General features: G+C 38.8%; 1 protein-coding gene across 1 annotated transcript in view; it reads right to left on the reverse strand.

The window, feature by feature from the left end:
- Nucleotides 1-18,247, reverse strand: part of USH2A (usherin) — a 538,690-nt gene that overhangs the window by 123,117 nt on the left and 397,326 nt on the right. Inside the window, exons 47-50 of the mRNA XM_066379924.1 lie at nucleotides 16,890-17,002; nucleotides 9,774-9,963; nucleotides 6,842-7,010; nucleotides 4,715-4,936 (exon numbers count right to left, since the gene is read on the reverse strand). Coding sequence (XP_066236021.1) covers nucleotides 4,715-4,936; nucleotides 6,842-7,010; nucleotides 9,774-9,963; nucleotides 16,890-17,002 — 694 coding nt within the window. The remainder of the gene's footprint in view (nucleotides 1-4,714; nucleotides 4,937-6,841; nucleotides 7,011-9,773; nucleotides 9,964-16,889; nucleotides 17,003-18,247) is intronic.

The following is an 18,247-nucleotide window of genomic DNA, read 5'->3' on the forward strand; positions in this document are numbered from 1 at the left end:
TTTCAGCCAAGATTTCACTCACATAACAAGAAGTGACTCCCTTTCTAGTTCCTTTGGTAAACCATTACTTCTTTAATTATTATCAACCTTGTTCCAGTGTGATAAATTGCTAATTACTTAATACCCTAATCAGCGCTCATTCTTTGCACAGATAAACTGTGACAGTGCCATTAATTTAAATAGTAATTTCACTTAATGGCCAGAACGGCACACCAGATTTTTATGCAGCATCTTCTGAAGACTGCATCCATCACCACACCATCCTGACATAAAGATGTCTGACGTGCACTAACTCACTTAGGGGGACCAGATGTTCCAGAGCAGAGTTGGGGAGGAATTCCCATGGTGCATCACTTCGGCATGACTGAGCTCAGTCAGATTCAGAGTCAGACCAGGTTCCGAAATGGCACTGCAATATCTTTTGACCCCTACCTAATCTGTCACATGTAGCACTTGACTTTTGAACTCTGACACGTAAAATGCACGATTTTAAATATGCCCAGAAAAATAAAAACAAAATGGGTCATAGATTATCAGTGGATTGAGCTGTTTTTTTAGAGGTTCTTTACTAAATCTGTATAAAGGTGGAGTGTCTCTTTGGACAAGATGCAGATGTTATTAAAGTGGTATAGTACACACTAAAATGATAGGTGTTTAGTGCTGAGATAAAAAAGCACATATATTGAATGAGTAGCTCTCTAAGCAGCATAAATATCCAATGACTAGCTTCTATCGTATTGGATAAAACTGAGAAAATTGTGGAGGAAAAGAATTTTTGGCTTGCATAGGATTATGATAACTTCTAATATGTTAGCAATACTTATTTAATGGCCAGGGCTAAAAATGGAAATACATAAACACCTAGTCCTGACAAATTTCTAAATTCTTAAGGTGCTCCATTTTTCTTAAAATTCAACAATTATGAATCATGCTTTTGAGATTAAATCAGTACTGTATTAAAACCAGTATAGAACATGACAAATCATTGTGGAACTCTAAGATTGATCATGGGAACCACATTTTAACCAAGGGATTATATCTGAGGCTGAAATAATAGAACAGAATTAAAAAGGTTTGTGATTAGTCATGCTTAGGACAAACATAAAATTGGTAGGAGAGACTGAAAAAAGAATTGCATGCTTGTCTTCACCAGTAGGTGGCTCTGTGGGTCCCACTACAAAACAAAAGGATAGACTCCCCAAATTGTGATAATTTATTTTATAGCATTTATACATGATGCTTTAAAAAATTCCTTATGTCATAGAAATCTTCCTGGGAAATATCCTTTCAATAAACTCATACAGGATGGAGCTCTGTGCTACACTTTCCTTTTTTGCAAAGTTCCCAAATCCCATCTTCTATAACTAACAGTGTTGTCATTCATTCTACCCAAGTCTGAGCCCAGGACCTGAAAACTCAGTGTTCTTGTCCAAGACAAGCAACCCAGAGCTTCACAGCAAATGCAGCGTGGACAACATGTATAACAGAAACGAGGCAATATATTCCAAAGGTCTTTCACGATCAGTTTCTCATGCCTAACAGAAAATCCTGTCCTCTTTGAATAATAGAGATGCCCTCATTCTCATCTTTTAACATGAAAAAATATAATCAAGCCTCGCCCAAGATTAATGGCAGAAATGTTAAAAGCATCTGAGCAAACACTAAAAAGACCAAGAGTATAAAAGAGGATTAAAATACATTCAGAGGAAGTAGTTAAGAATACCCATCCACAAAATGGTGAGTGTGACTTGCATCCCGAGACACCTGTATAGCGAGCGCCGCTACACAACTCATCTGCCCAGAGAGAGCACTAAAAACATAAGCGCTACCCCAGCACTTCTGCTCCAACAGCATCTGTTAATTCACTCCATTTATAAAATACATATTGACAAAGACAACTGAACTGGGACCAGGGAGATTTGATTTGGTGTGAGAAAGTCAATTCAATGTGATTTTGTTAAAGGGCTCCTGCAGGCAAATAAAAGAGTTTAAGTAATAAAGTACATAAAGAGATGTTTTACGAGCCAGCCCTGCCTCGTGGCAGGGACACAATGCCAGTCAGTGAGAGAGGCCGGGCTTAGGAACAGTATTGTTTGAAATCCAAAGCCTGGTGCTGCAGGTATGGTGCTGTAGGCTGAGGGGAAAAAAAGGGCCATATGGATATTCTGGAAGGTCATTAAGGTCGTAGTCATTAGGGGCGACAGGAGGGAGAGGCAGCCAAGAGAGCAAAAAGACACGTGAAATGTGTCTATTTCCAGGGAAACCTGCAGGAAGGTCAAGACAATCAAAAGAGCTTCTTTTTCCCTCTTTAAAAATATCATGCCTTCAGTCTACCACAATTACCAGGGTCGGCAGAGCTGAGGAACGCCACGAGAAATGCGGGTGCTGATCCTGGTTCACGGGAGTTGAGGGCTGTCACACCCCACGGTGCTTAAGGAATACTGACTGGCACACAATGTCATATGGAAGTAAACAGAGCAATGATTCTGAAATGTGGGTCCACGGATGAACCTAAAGGGTATATGACATTGCAGGGGAACTTTTGGGCGTATTCTGTGTCTTGTTATTTGCAAGTGAAAGTTTGTGACTTTCAAAGATTCTAGAGAGTGGACAGCCCCCAAAGATTACGAACCTGTTGTCCTAGTGGACAGTAACCTCCCCTGCATTTCTTAGAACAGGTTCATTTTACTTTTCAGCAACCGTGTTCCCACTTCTCTTTCCTTCTCCGTCATATATACTCTGCCACCCAAATCCAATTGATCTCCTTAAATCTCAGCTCCTATCATCACACGGCTCTTGCCTGTGTTCTAAGTGATGCTCAAACCCCTTTGCCTGCTCAGACAGATCTCCCTCATTTCCTTACACAGTAAACCCACCCGCTCACTACTGCTTGCACATGCCTTGCAGACTGAATTTCACACGGTAGCTCGAGCTACGGCTGTTAGCAGAATGCCCTTTATCATCCACATGTCTCAAAATCTGACTCAATGTTTGAGGTTCCAAGCCAGTGGTTTCGCTTTTGTTATTATTTTATATTTAAATCACCTTAACTGGAGTAATCTCGATCTCAAGCATATGCTTGTATTCATCTCCTCTGAGGGCTCCTGATTACCTTAGAAGTCCTTCTTCCTTGAGTGACTGTAAGTCCTTAAGGATGAGAGTGGAATCTTTGACATTATTACGTGCACAAAGTACTGAGTGTGCTTTGCATACAGCCATTGCAAAACAAGTATTTACTGAATGAAGGAATATGGCAATGGACATTTTTTTTGAAAGCTACAGATGAACAAAGATGCTAAAATCAGACATTTTGCCACTATTTTAAAATTCTGGGCCCTGGCCGGTTGGCTCAATGGTAGAGTGTCAGCCTGACCTGTTTATGTCCTGGGTTTGATTCCCAGTCAGAGCACACAGAAGACCCCCCCCCCCCCCCCCCCGCAGCCATAGCTGAATTGGAGAGAGTTAGCCCCAGGTGCTAAAAATGGCTCCATGGCTTCACCTCAGGCTAAGAGCTTGGTTGCTGAGCAATGGAGCAAGAGTCTCAGATGGGTAGAGCATCGCCCCCTAGTGGGCTTGCCAGGTGGATCCCCATCAGGGTGCATGTGGGAGTCTGTCTCTGTTTTCACTCCGCTCACTAAAACAAACAAACAAAAAAACAAACAAAAAAACAAAAAGAAAAAACCTTTGATCCATTATGCTATGTCCCCAAGTCCCTGCCAATAATGGTTCTCTCTTTAACAGGACTATTCTTAGCATCGTCATCTGAAGAAGAAAGAGGTGCTCAGTTGGTTAGTCACAGCCCAGGATAACTAACTAGTTGCCATTTCCTAGTAGATAGAATTAGAATTACTATGCTTTTAGCAACAGTTCTCAAAGTTTGGTCTCAGAACCCTGCACACTTTTACAGATAACTGAGAATCCAAATAGCTTTCATTTGTACAGGTTATATCTTTTGAAATGTACTGGACAAAAGCCTAAAACAGGAAATTTTGTAATATGTTTTCATTAATGCCTTTACAATGATAATATACATATATATATATATCATGTGTTAACACAAATGGTATGAAAAATATTTTCCAGACTGAGAAAAATTAGACTGACTTTTATATTTTTTGCAAGTCTTTTTAATGTCTCATTTAACAGAAGGAACTGAATTCTCTTATCTATTTCTGCCTTCACCTGTTTTGTAAGATTATCATAAAGATTAACTGAGGTAATAATGTATAAAACATGGGCCATAGTACCTGCTAGATAGTAAGTACTCAATGAATAATAATTCTATTAATATTGGTGTTAGTTTAATAATTACAGAAGAATAAGGGACCAAAAAATTGACACACTGTCCTTAATAATCTTTTTCTTTATTGTTAGTATTTGCTAGGCAGTATTTTCTTGATTCAGAACCAATGCATTTGTGTTGTTGTTTCTTTTTCTGGTGATCATGACAATTTCCAAGAAGTGTTTTGATCTGTTTTTACAAAATGTACCACATGCAAATAAAAAAAAAGTGAGGTTACGTTTTTATTTGCTATATAATGACCTAACCGTTACATTAGACATAATTCATGTGAGCTTTAATTAGTTATATATATATATATATTTAATATATATATAGTAAATATATATATATATTTACTATCTTGGGTAGATTTTTCAACCTCTCTGCGTCTGCTTTTCCCCACGTGACCGGCAGGCAGCCGGGGCCCCTTACCCGGAAGACGGCTGTACGCCACGCCACCTTCTGCTCCACCGCAGCACTTTCGATCCGTGCCCACGACCTGTCCCCCGCAGCACTGCCGGCCTCTGCCGTCGTGGAGCCTCCCGGCACAGCAGACCTGCGGTCCTGAGCTGGCATACGGCATTCGGCCGCAGCAGGAGTCGCCGAGGCCGGTGGAAACCCGGCGGTGCTGTTCATCTGGACAGCAGACTTCACCTGCCAATCGAGGGCAATAACCATCATTGCATGAGTTCAAAAAATATGCTTTGACTCACAACTCAATTTTCGTACAATCATCTTGCAGATGCCGGCCAGTTGAGAGAATTACAAGAAAGGATCCTGTCATTTTGGAGTTGCAAAATCCAGTGCAACTTCAACATTTTGCATCACAGACATAGAAATGTGCATTGTTTACTAACATACACACACACTATGAGCTTAGAGGTCAGGCTCTGGTGCCAGTTTCCTCTCTGACCCTTAATAAGGTGCACATTAGACCTGGCAATGGGGTTAAGAAATATTACAGAAAATGTTTGTCTACAAATACTTTCCCATTTAGTGTAATTTTTTTTGGAATGTGGGCAGAATCCAAAATCAACTCTTGATAAATTTGTAATGCCTATGATTATAATTTCCTTAAACTGTATTTACTTAACCCAACAAAACACTCCCAGTGGGAAGATTGATCAAATGAGAGGCATGAGAATAACTGCATCCGGGTCAGCACACGGATGCTCTGTGGAGCCATGGCGGACCCTGAATTCCAGGGCTGTAGTTGCACCCAATCCCCTTTACGTGATATTCTGGGAAACTTGAGATAAAAATAAAGTAATCCTTTTCCTGCTGTCCTAAAGTCAGAGTTCAGATACCGTATGATAGACTTTTTTTTTTTTTAATTTCTATTCAACAGAAAAAATTTAAATTTCTTTCCCTTAGGGATACCTTAGAAAGGATAAAGATCAATGTGGCAGAGCTAAAATTTAAGCTTCACCTTTCCTTTCTACCTCATGACCCAACCCTGGGTTGACCACCCTCCTGGTCCCCTGAATCCTGACTTCTTACTCCTCCTCACCTTATTCAATAGGGAGGCTGAAGTGGGGGTGCTCAGAAACCCCCCCAGCATACATGAAACATCCATATGGGAAGAAGCCAACAATATTTTAAAAAATCACTTTTATTAACCAGTGAATGCATGGATAGGTGGAACAACAAATTGATGTGTGTGTGTGTGTGTCTCTCCCCTTTCCTCTCTCTCTAAAATCAATCAATAAATTTAAAAAAATAATAAAAAGTCACTTTTGAATATAACAAAAGATTGGTTTGGACAGTTTAGCCATATGTTTCTGAATCCCTCAGAATCGTATTCAGTTATAGACCGAAGAGAGAGCTTTATAAAAAGAGATGTGTATATTGCATCAATGAGAACGACAACTGATTTTTTTCCCCTCAAAAAAGGGCTCTAAAACATAAGATGCAAGGATCAGTCACCTTCTCATTAACCTCGCAAAAATGAATCTATATCACCACTGGCCTGAAAATGTTTTCTCTCCAAAAGCTACCTTGCATTCTCAGCTGTTAACTGTTACTTTTATCAAAGAATGACCCACATTAACATTTAGCTTGAGGTCATTAGAATACTTATAAAAAAGTGGAAGTGTAATGAGCATTCTATTCTCTGTTGCTCTTTGTTATATAGAGGATGCTATGAAGAAGGCAAGTTGTGAGGCAAAAAATAAACTAAATATTATTAACCAATATTTCAGACTTAGCACTAAATATCAAAATGCCTATACTCATCTCACAGCTTTGCACTGGCAGATGACTGGTTAAATTTTAATTACATTCCAATATAAGATGATCTGGGGGTCAGTGTGCTTTCTTGATGTAAACAGTGTTAATCTAGTTAACAAAGACCATTGGCTGAGGATAGAGATCACAATATCATCACTTTCATCTAAAAAAAAAAATATATATATATATATATTTAAAGACGGTCATTGGCTATGTGTGAGTGAGTCCATTTTTGTTGGGGAGGTGCTTGAAATAGTTCACTGACATGAGTCATGTGCTTGCTTTTTCTGGTTCCCACAATTACCGAGTACACCTGTGGGCCATCCTCACCTGGTAGAATCCTAACATAGTACCCAGAGCAGCAGTGATGGTGGGGCTGTGCCTCTTGTATTCGGCCGCCACAACAAACGCCAGTCGAATTCAAAACAAACGGGATATACTTCTTGTCACAACAGCGGTGTTCCGGCTGGGCCTCATAGAGGACTCCAGCACAACAGACCTGAAAATCGGGAATCAGGTTTAAAGAACCATCAGTTAATGAAGAGTATTATGTCACCATATCTTCCGTGACATAATTATTTTCTACAAGACCTTGAGATGAGACCAAATGTAGCATATGTCTGATAAAAATTCAAACATTAAAAAAATATATTTTCTCAGCATCATTTGGGTTCTATAAATGTTAATTGATTTTATGTAGCTTTTTAGCCTTCAACCAAGCTCTATGCTCTAGTATAATATTCTATAAATATGAATTACATTTTGAATGTCAGTGCTTCTAATGTAAACATGATTTAGAATTTTAAATGAACAATTTCCTTCATACATATGCTTTTTATTTTAATGGTTGTTTATTTTAATTCCACATCTATGGAAACCTGAGTCTCATTGATCTTTTTCTTTGTTTCAATAAATTGCATTTTTCTTATAATTTATATGATTACTTGAACCTAATCTTCAGACCAGGTGACCTTAAAAGAATCTAACATTTACATATATATGTGTACACACACACACACACACACACACATACCATCACATTAAGAAAAGAAAATTTATATGGAAATTAATTTTAAGCATGTGTGTTTTCTCCAGGAGCTGTGGAGGAAAAATTACATGCTTGAACAATCTAATAATTATTTGCATGCTCACTTGAGGTCTGAGAGACTGACACTCTGTATGTATAAGAAGTGAAACACTGAAGGGTTGCTGAAACGTAGCCTCGGAACCTGTACTTGGTATGTTACTCCAGCTGGACAGATGCATCCTGGGACAAGCAAGATCAACCAGTAGTTACGAGGTATGTCTCTACGCTCAGTGCTACTTCCAGCCCACACCAACGTCAAATCAAGTCCAATACATCAGACAGTGGGATCTCTAAGTTTCCAGAAAGCCCACTGGCTGAATACTTCCTTCAGTTTTCAAATGTTAGCAGAGAGCAAAGAAATGGGGCTCTTAAAACACAAAATCAACCCCTGCGGCTATTCGGTTGCCAAGTTGATCCAACTATAATGAAGTTCCTGTTGTTAGCAACGAGGATTCAAACTTTATCTAATTCCAAGGATAAATTAAAATTGCGTAACTCCTTTCTTCAATGCCCTAGTCTGTGTGAAAAGTAAAATTTAAAATTAAGCCTATTTTTAAGAGTTAAACAAACAAAAAAATCTTGCTTATAGGTTTATTAGGATTTAGGAATACTGGTCATCGTTGCTTTCAGGGTACAAACAGCACATTCCTCCTCACATTTTGTGACAGTATGATCTTAAGCCATTTATTAAAGTCCCATTCACCTATAGGGTGTTCCTGGACACTTAAGCACATCTAGCCTTTACCTTCAGTAAATTTCTCTGGTATTTATCACCTTCTTTTGACATTTTCACTCAAATATTTATTTGGTGATGGGGCATGGGGGCTGGTTCACTGACAATGGCCTTCTCAGGCCTGCTTTCTTTCTCCTAACCCACTCCGGTTTTGATCATCAATAGGTCCCAAAGGGACCTATCAAGCCATTATTTTCAAACCATTATTCCTCTTGGGTGGCGTCTCCATAAACTCAATTATTTTTTAATCTGCATCTGTGTTTTAACCAGCTTTACAGGTCTGATGCTCACTGGGATTTGAGAGGCATCCCCCTGATGTTCATAGACACACAGCCACAAGTTCTTAGACTCACATTAAGTCTCTACTTTCCTCCAACCTCTCACCCAGAAAATGCATATTCATAGTGAACCCCAAACAGAAATTTACAAGTTTTTTCCTTTGAGATTTTTAATTGGCTTCCGTTATATGCTCTCGTTGACAATACCTGTGTGTATTTTTAATCCTTGAAATAAAAATGAGTTTGTTTAATGCATCCAAGTTTTCTTTTTCTTAGAGAATATTATTACTGAGCAAATTTATTCCATCTGTTTTTCCTCTAAGAATTCCTAACTTTAATTTTATCTTATGAAAGTATGTTCATCAGACAGTGCACATTCAATGACATAAAAATTAGGCATAAAGATAATTATGGGGACTAAGTGTCAAAAAATAAAAAAGGATAATTCGTACCAGCTAGTTTTATAACATTTCTAACTACTACTTAATGGTGTCAGCCACAGTAATTTGTGTTTTGATACACATTGCTGCAAAAACTCACTTTCTTAATTACTGTGTCCTTTGCAGTGAATCTTTTGAATTCAGTGGTAGCTTTGGTCATGAAATGTGGGATGTTGCTGATAAACAGGAACATTATTTCATTAAATAAAATTCTACCTTCAAATGAAGAATTTTCTGTGTTGTCTGTCAATAAAAGCCATTTACAAACTCCTCTGTCTGGCTGCATTATTGATCTGATTCCTAAACTGCAACTGATATAAACATTAATCTGCAAATGGTCATAATTTAAAAATATTTCTGAAAAACCAGGAAAGGTCCTGCTCACTGTTCCTCCTCAGTGTCAGGTAAACAAACACCCACTTGTAACCAAATGGATTTATTGAAGAAAAAAAAAATTCAAGTCACTCAATCAAACACACATTCATGAGGTTCCTTATTATTTCAATAAACTAAAATTTCCCATGCAGATGGTGAAAAATGATAAGGTTAAAATGCTCATGAGGAGGACAGGAGTTTTATAAACATCCTTTCTTTTCCATGGGGTCTTCCTGATCGACTGGTAGAAATATTGATCATGATAAATCATGGTTTAAGAAGCAAGTTATTTCACCTGCAGTGGTTAGAGAGAAAAGCGTATTTCATGAACTGGTCTGAAAAGATCTACCTGAGCTTCAGGAGAATAGCATCTGTTTCCACAGAGCGTTTTTGGTTTTTGACACACCACTGCATGGCAGAGCTCACCACTGTGATTTTTCTGGGTTCTAGGGCAGGGGTACCATCTTTTCCGTAACACATCATATCCAAGAATGATGCCATTTGGTTTCCCTGGAGACAGCCAATCTATCTGAAGGGATCTGTAACAGAGAGAATAATTAATAACTCTGAAAAGCCAATACTTAACATTGCTGCAATCAAACCCATGTACATTTTAATTTATCTTCCAGGTTGTCCTAAAGGTCTATAGTTATTAACTTTCTAATCAAAAAGCTAAAGCAAAAGAATACGTCTATATTAATATATATACTCATGTATGCTCCTACCATGTAATATATTTTGAGAATCAAACAAAACTTTTTAAGCTTTTGGGAGAGTAACGCACGTTGTGAGTCTACTGGTCTTCCATTTTAAATTTCAGATACCAGAAGACAGTGTTGTTTGTGGCTAATCAGGAAACCCAGCAGAAAATTTTGGTTTATAAGGCACAGGCAACATGACTTGGAAAATAAGGTGGAAATTAGAGAATGTGGCAGACCTGAGGTCTACTTATCACTACCTTCTTTTCCTCTCTATTGCTTCTCATAGCTAGGACTGGTGGTGTGACATGTGACATACAGCTGCTCAAACAGACACAACAAGAAGACTGCTATGGGACTCCCATATGTTCCTGAGGAACTGTCAGCTTTTCGATACAGCTGTTGCCTTTCCTGTCTGCTTTCTTCTTTTTCCTAAACACAATGTCTGGAAGTTCAGTCATCATTCTGCAGCCATGTGAGGAAGACAATGAGAATCACAAAGATGCTGCAGTGATATTCTGTATAGCTGAACCAAGGCCCACAATGATCCGCCTCCAGGACTGTTTACTTAAGATTATGTTTAAGGCAGCTAGTCGTAGGCAAAGAGTAAAGCCTTTTCTCCCCCGTCTTTTATTGAATTAAGATAGCTACAGAACCTTAAATGATAAAAGCATGGATTGAGGTGGTGGTGGTGGTGGTGGTGGTGGTGATGGTGGTGATGGTGGTGGTGGTGATGGTGGTGGTGATGGTGGTGGTGATGGTGGTGATGGTGGTGGTGGTTGTGGTGATGGTGGTGATGGTGGTGGTGATGGTGGTGATGGTGGTGATGGTGGTGGTGGTGATGGTGGTGATGATGGTGGTGATGATGGTGGTGCTGGTGGTGGTGGTGGTGGTGATGATGGTGGTGATGGTGGTGGTGGTGATGGTGGTGATGATGGTGGTGATGATGGTGGTGATGGTGGTGATGGTGGTGGTGATGGTGGTGGTGGTGGTGATGATGGTGATGGTGGTGGTGGTGATGGTGGGAACAGAGAAGAACAAATTATGAGAAAATTGCTCCAAAAGAAAATATACTAACATTGATATTTAGTGAAATTAGGGTGTTAAAAAATTAAAGGTATGTGTCTCTGGCAATATGCAGGATGGTGGTACAATTGTGGGAATGGATGTTGGAAAAGAACTGGATGAAGACTAACTTCTGAGGCTGGCCATTATGAACAGTGGGTGGCTACCACTGCAGAGTATCGACATGTAATGGGATAGCTGGGCCTAGAATGTAAGGAGAGAACAGGGCCAGAGACCTTTGAGACCTTAGTGCGATTAACTTGTGGGAATATCTGACCTACCTGAACAGGAGGAAGAGTTATTCTGTTGCGGACACCCACAATCAAAGAATGGAGTTGGAATGAAACCAATGGAAGAGACCAGTGCGTGATCAGGGAGCCAAAGGTAATGTGGCAGTTAAAGGTCAAAGTTAATTAGAAAAAAGAAGTGGACTTTGTTCAGAGGCGCACAATGGTGGCCACAGTCACTGAGCCTCTTCTCTGGGAGTCAATAAGGGCAGGACAATTACGAGTTTGGGTAAGAGAGGGAGGTGAAGAAACGGAATCGGTGTTGGGAGAGTTAAGGATAAGCTCAATAGTCTATTTGTTCTCCTAACCAAAACAATGAACTTGATAATCAGAACTCACTGGCCATCACAACATTTTCTGAAAGCGATTATGACTATTGATTTGATCCGTACAATAGTATAAAACAGCCTCCAAATGATCTCTGTTGAGAGTTCTCCCATACCCTTTCAAGACTTGAACAGAAAATTCCAGTCCAAATTAAAAGCTGTCTGTCATGGTCCATTCTGGGGGAGAGGATATTTAGAACAGGGTGATGAAGAAGTGACCGGACATCCTACATCTACAGACCAGCATTCTTCTTATTAAGAAAATAAAATAAAACATGGGTTAATGTTTTTAATTGTAAATTTATTATTTTGGCATTCAAACTGTCAGTCACTGAAAAAAAATCAGGGAGGGAAAATGAAGGCTAGAGAAGATTCCTTGATATCTAATGTCATGAAAATATTGAGGTTTCCAAGTTTCTCCTTGAATTTGGTGAGGTAAAAAAGGGGAAGATTTTTCTTCTACAGGCTATGACCTCTCATGCCACAGTCAACCCCAAGCTAAGTACTTTGAAACTAGAGGGGAGTTTAAAAATGAGAAGAGGTGTTTAACCTTCATTTGGAGACACAGCACCTGAGCTGCTATTGTAAAGACTTCTGCAAGGTTAGTGTGTAAAAATACCATTTATATCATTCCTTAGCTTGAGGCAAATTTTTAAACAATTATTTGTGAATGCTACAAAGACATTATACCCCAGACTTCTCATCAATAATACAGCTCCAAACTGATGTGGTACTGGAAAAAAAAAAAAACCTCTCACGGTTCCAATTAAAGGCAGCAAGAGACACGATCTGCCTTCTCTCTGTGTTCCCTAGAGCCTCCTGCCTGCAAATCATTCATTTTGGAATACTAGCAGTAACGTAATAACATCTCTTCCTTGTTTATGTTTTATTTTTCTTGTCTTAGGCATTTATGAAAAACACATCCATAAACTTCAGTGGCAGCCCACTACCCAATGAAGCTGTCCGCTGCCGTGCTTGTCATATTTCAATCAAAGCGAGAGCAGGTCAGCTGCCCCTATCCAAGGCAGTCTCTACATTCTCAGGGACCAGAATTAATGAATTAGCTATTGATTAAATTCCACTCTAACAAATCCACCAAGGCAAATAAATGAACTACCCAGGGCACGTGTAGGCCACGGCCAGACATGTCCCGGCGATCGATCAGTAGTTAGTATTCTTTTGGGATGTAGAATCAGCTGATAATGATATGACAAGTATGGAAAATGGGATGTAGAAACAGTTTATTTCTGGAGGAGTAGGTTATAAAGTGAGAAGGGTTCATCTGATCTTTATGTGTGTGCTAGGGTATCTTTGGCTTATATATAATAGAAAAAACATGCGTAAGTCCTTGTACTAAAGGTTTTGTCAGGAGCAAGGTGTAAAGGCCAAAGACAAAGATCACGCACCCCGTGCACAGAATCAAACAGGCTGATATGCTGTCTGTATACACTATTAAAATCTACGAAAGGTAAATTTTACTGGTGACTGCATTTTACTAGAAATAGGCAAGAAACCTAAGAAATATATGTCTTATTAGGAACCAAATTAATTTAAACTCAGTTGAAGTAAACCCAGTCTAACATTTCTCTCGGAGATTTCACCTTTGATTTTGAAGACTAATATAAAAGAAATTAAAAAAAAAACTGCAATAGAAACATAACTAACAAGTCTGCATTGCCAGAAGTATAATGAAATTACACAGACAGTAACATGCACACAGGAGGCTAACTGCTTTGGTGTGGGTGTAGTTTTGATTAATGAATGGGCTGCCTAAACATGCTCATTAGAGTCCTGCTTTTGGAAAATGTTGCTGCTCTGTTATGATGGTCACTTTAAGAAAGAGAAGGTTTCACATGTTATATTGGTTGTGAATGATTTCTGTCAAGTTTTTTGCTAGATCTGTGACCAAAAAGGAAGGAAAAGAAGGGCAGGGAAGGGAAGAAAATGGAAGGGAAGGGAAGGGAAGAAAATGGAAGGGAAGGGAAGGGAAGAGAAAGGGAAGGAAAGAAGGGATCCTTGTTTATTTTTCTCTTTTTTCTCTCATCTCATTGCCCCTAAAACAGCCCCATTTATGTAACTATGAAGCAGCTTGGGAGGCTAAAATTCCAAGAAGAACCACATTTTTCTGGACAAAGATCCAGGAAAGGACATTTAGGGGGCCCAGGGAACATGGATGCAACCTCAGAGAAGAGAAATCTAGGTGAGCTTCTAATTCCTGTATGTGAACGTTCACAGCAACATTAGTCATAGGCACCAAGAAGTGCAAACTACCCAAATTGTACACAAACTGTGGTACAGTACAATTGTACAATGGAATAGTATTCAGTAACAAAAAGTAACAAACTACTGACATGCACAACCACGTGGAGGAATCTTACATTCATTGTGTTATGTGGAAGAAGCCATTTAAATGTCTACCTGTTGTATGATTCCACTTATATGACAAAATAAAACCAGCAAAAAGATGGAGACATATAAGAAGAGAGCCATGTTTGCTTGGTTTTGGGGAGATTGGAGGTGGGGCTTGCTATAATCAAGGCAGTGTGAAGGAATATTTTGACATAATGGAACTCTGTTATCTCTTGACTCGTAGTATTTGCATCACTCTATGCATTTGTCAATGCTCATAGAAACAGGAGCAAGAAAGGGTGTATTTTACTCTGTGTAAATTAAAAATAAATTGTAAAATGCCAAAGAAGAATTAAAAAACAATAAACATATCCAGCAAACCCACGAGCTCTTTAGAGGATGAATGCATTGTTAAAATCAGGCAGTTCTCTGAACATCCTTGACAGTTTCTAATTTCTTTCTCTTCACATTTAAAATTGCTTTCATTTTAATCCCATATTTAACTGGTATTTGGGTATGGAATAATAAGATTAAATATGTTTTTTTTTTTTAAATTATGAGTTTCATGGCATTGTTTTTTAGCAACAAATGTTGTTGTTTAGAAGTCTGCTGAAGCATTCAAATTCCCATCCAGTATGTACATGATCTGTGTTGTCTTCCTGAAAACTTTCTAGACTTTAAAATTTCCTGATAATATCCCTTAATGTGGCTCTTTTTTTCCCCAGTTACTATACTGGTATCTACATAGTCTTAATCTGCACTCTTTAGTTCTGGGATATATATATTTCTTAATTTACTGATTTTAGCGAGGTTGGAAAGGAGAGAGAGGGAGACAGGAACATTGAGCTGCTCCTGTATGTGACCTGACCGGGGATGGACCCTGTAACCTCTGTGCTTCCAACGATGCTATCTGTTCAGGGCTTTGGGTATTTTCTTTTCCTTTTCCTTTTTTTTTTAAATTTTATTTATTCATTTTAGAAAGGAGAGAGAGAGAGGGGGAGAGAGAGAGAGAGGAGAGAGAGACAGAGAGAAGGTGGGGAGGAGCTGGAAGCATCAACTCCCACATGTGCCTTGACCAGGCAAGCCCAGGGTTTTGAACTGGTGACCTCAGCATTTCCAGGTTGCCGCTTTATCCACTGCGCCACCACAGGTCAGGCGGCTTTGGGTATTTTCTTATCACCTTTGTATTCTCCCTCTTTTTCCACTGTTCTTTCTTATTGAAATTCTTATCAGCCACATATTAGATTTCCTGAATTTTTTTCTCAAGTTTTTAATAATGACTTTTTTTCCTTGACATTTTTGTTCAATTTCTAACAAAGCTTACATGTTATTTTTAGTTACACATAAATATATAATCTAAGCTATATTCCCTTATGCCATTCACCTGGGCTTGAGTCATGGGAGTGCTCACAGTCAAGAAATTTGACAATATTTGCCCTCCTAACTATAATTCTTCCTTACGTTCTATAAGACTGAACTCAAATGTCACATCTTCCATGATGCCTTCCCTGACAGTTGCGGGTAGAGTTTGGTATTTTTTTCTTGATGCATTTCTTGCAGATTATAAACTTCTGTTGTAGTGTCTTCCACTCTGTTATATAAACATCTGTTTAGCATAGTGCCTCACACAGTAGATTGGAACTGTAAAAATTCAGAACCATGGCCTTATACTTCTTTGTATTCTGCCTCTTATATTATTGTAGTCACAGTATATTTGCTGGAAGAATAAATAAAGGTCCCTGGTGCCCCATTAATGAACCATCTTTCCCCCTGGATGTTAGGCAATCCTCTGGGTAGGTGGGGAAAATCTATTGAGGGGGGTAATCAGTTAACTAACACATCCCAAATTAAACAGATGTCAATCATGTGTTTGACAGAATTCTACATTAAGAAGAGATGATAGAATTTGCAGTGAATAGCTAAGAATCGAATTCTTTGTGTTTTTCTAATTAATCACTCACCCTCCAAATTAGTACAGGTAATATGTCATGAAAGAACCCTTAAGAATTGAAATATTTTATAGTAGACAGATTATTGTAGCTGATGTGTGTATATATGGTGTGTGTGTGATTCATTTGGCTGGGGCAAAAGAATAGGGTGTGGCAAAAGTAGTTAAGCCTGTATGATGTGAAAAGTACCCAATGAACAACTGCCACTTCACCAGGCTTGAGAAATAATGTTAACTCTTCTTTTTAGTATTATCACTATTGTTAATTTTGAATTGAAAAGAGATTTAGTTTCAACTTATGGTCATTTCAATAAAAATTAACAGAAAAATAAAGGGATTCTACCAAGAACTTGATATAACTGGCAATGGTTACCCAAACATTATCTCCCCGGACAGACAGTCACCTGACAGATAGCTGTCACTTTAGGGCGATCTGATATATGTAAGTCTAGTATTTTCAAAGAGATGAAGTTTGAAGGGAGTCCTTCTAACTAAAATTGTATTCTGTGTCTCACAGAAGGATTCACTGGAGGACACGTTTAAATACAAAAACCTTTTCATGCTCTCAGCATTTGTTCACAGATTACTCAATAAAACTGGGAAAATTGGAACAAGGATATCAATGAATGTCATGAGATGGGTCCAGTGGAGAGCCACAAAACAGTATCAAAATTTTGACTTATATACCACTCATAACCACTGATTAATTGTCATCGCTGGGGTAGTATCTTTGATTTTGATTTGCATTTGCCGATGACCTGTTCTGTAGCTTCACTGATAGGACATCTGTACCTTGAAGTAATGCTGTGAATCGTGGGCATGGGCACGTCACTTGGAGTACCTTCCATGGTGGTGACTTGGGTTCTGTTGCTTTTCACGCAGGCATATTTTGTGCAAACTCCGACCTGTAAACAGTGGTTGAGAAGGGCATCAATCTATTTTCCAGACTGCCCATCACTAACCTCCCCGACCTTCATTTCATCTGAATCTCTTAACAGCCTCTTGGAGTGAATTAAATATTAATATTTGGTGTTAACTGACTCCCATGGGCAAGCTCAGACTGCAGTGCAGACATGGGCTCAGGACCATTGATTTAGTGACTTAGATGGTGATGGTTCATCCCTGTTTCCCACCAGTCAGAAAGACACTGAGATATTGATCTATTTGGAGCCCAGGTAAGGGATGGACGGTACCTCGGTGACATCTTGCAAGCACATAGCAATCATCTCTGTGTCCTGCTCTTTAGCTAGACCTATGACCGGACAGGGTAATAACAGTAGCTTCTGGAAGTCTTGCTACTTTCCCACAAATGGCCTAGATGCTAATGTCTGATGAAAAAAAAAATGAGGCCTAGAGAGAAGCCTTCCAATATGGCCGAGCTATTTTATATCCATTTATTCTAGCTGCGATTGTATTTTACCTTAATCACAGCAGAAAATCGTCACTTACTCTAATTCCGCCACCTCATCTGAATAAAACCAAGGAGGGTGGAATAATTACAGACTAGAGACTGGGCTCATCAAGCATTAGTAACACAAAAAGAACACATTCAATAAGGGGGGGGGGGAGAGAGAAACGATTATACAAAAGATTGCTACTGGAACATCCAAGAAATGACATCATTCTGTTTTCAAAGGCTAAACTGAAGGGGAACTGTCCCTTTGCCAATGCTGACTTTCATTTATTTATGCCATGTAGTAATTTGAGGTAATATTTAGTAGATATTTAAACACCATCATGGCCCTCCACTCTGAGTATGTCCAATTAAACTCCAAATAACCTAAAGGCAGAAGAACTTAACATAAACTTGCTGATAACAGAATTAATGTCAATGAAACTCCATACATATTAGGGAACATTTGACTCAGTGCATAATGAAATAACTCAAAATGAACTCAACTGAATTTATTACATAAATAATACATGCCAAAAATTACAATGGGTTCTTAGACCAATAATTTCATTGAGTCTTCACAGATCCTCTTTCATATGTTTGCAAATTTGAGGTAGTCAGAGAAATTAGAGTAAGACTGGAGTTACTTCATTTGGGCTTTAATATACCCTACTGCCTTGTGATCTAAATATAAAGAATAATTTTAAGTTTGAAAACCATTTAGGTGTATTCAAGCCCCATCACAACTGTTTTCCAT

The sequence above is a fragment of the Saccopteryx leptura genome, chromosome 1 (assembly GCF_036850995.1).
Source record: "Saccopteryx leptura isolate mSacLep1 chromosome 1, mSacLep1_pri_phased_curated, whole genome shotgun sequence".
Classification (NCBI taxonomy): domain Eukaryota; kingdom Metazoa; phylum Chordata; class Mammalia; order Chiroptera; family Emballonuridae; genus Saccopteryx; species Saccopteryx leptura.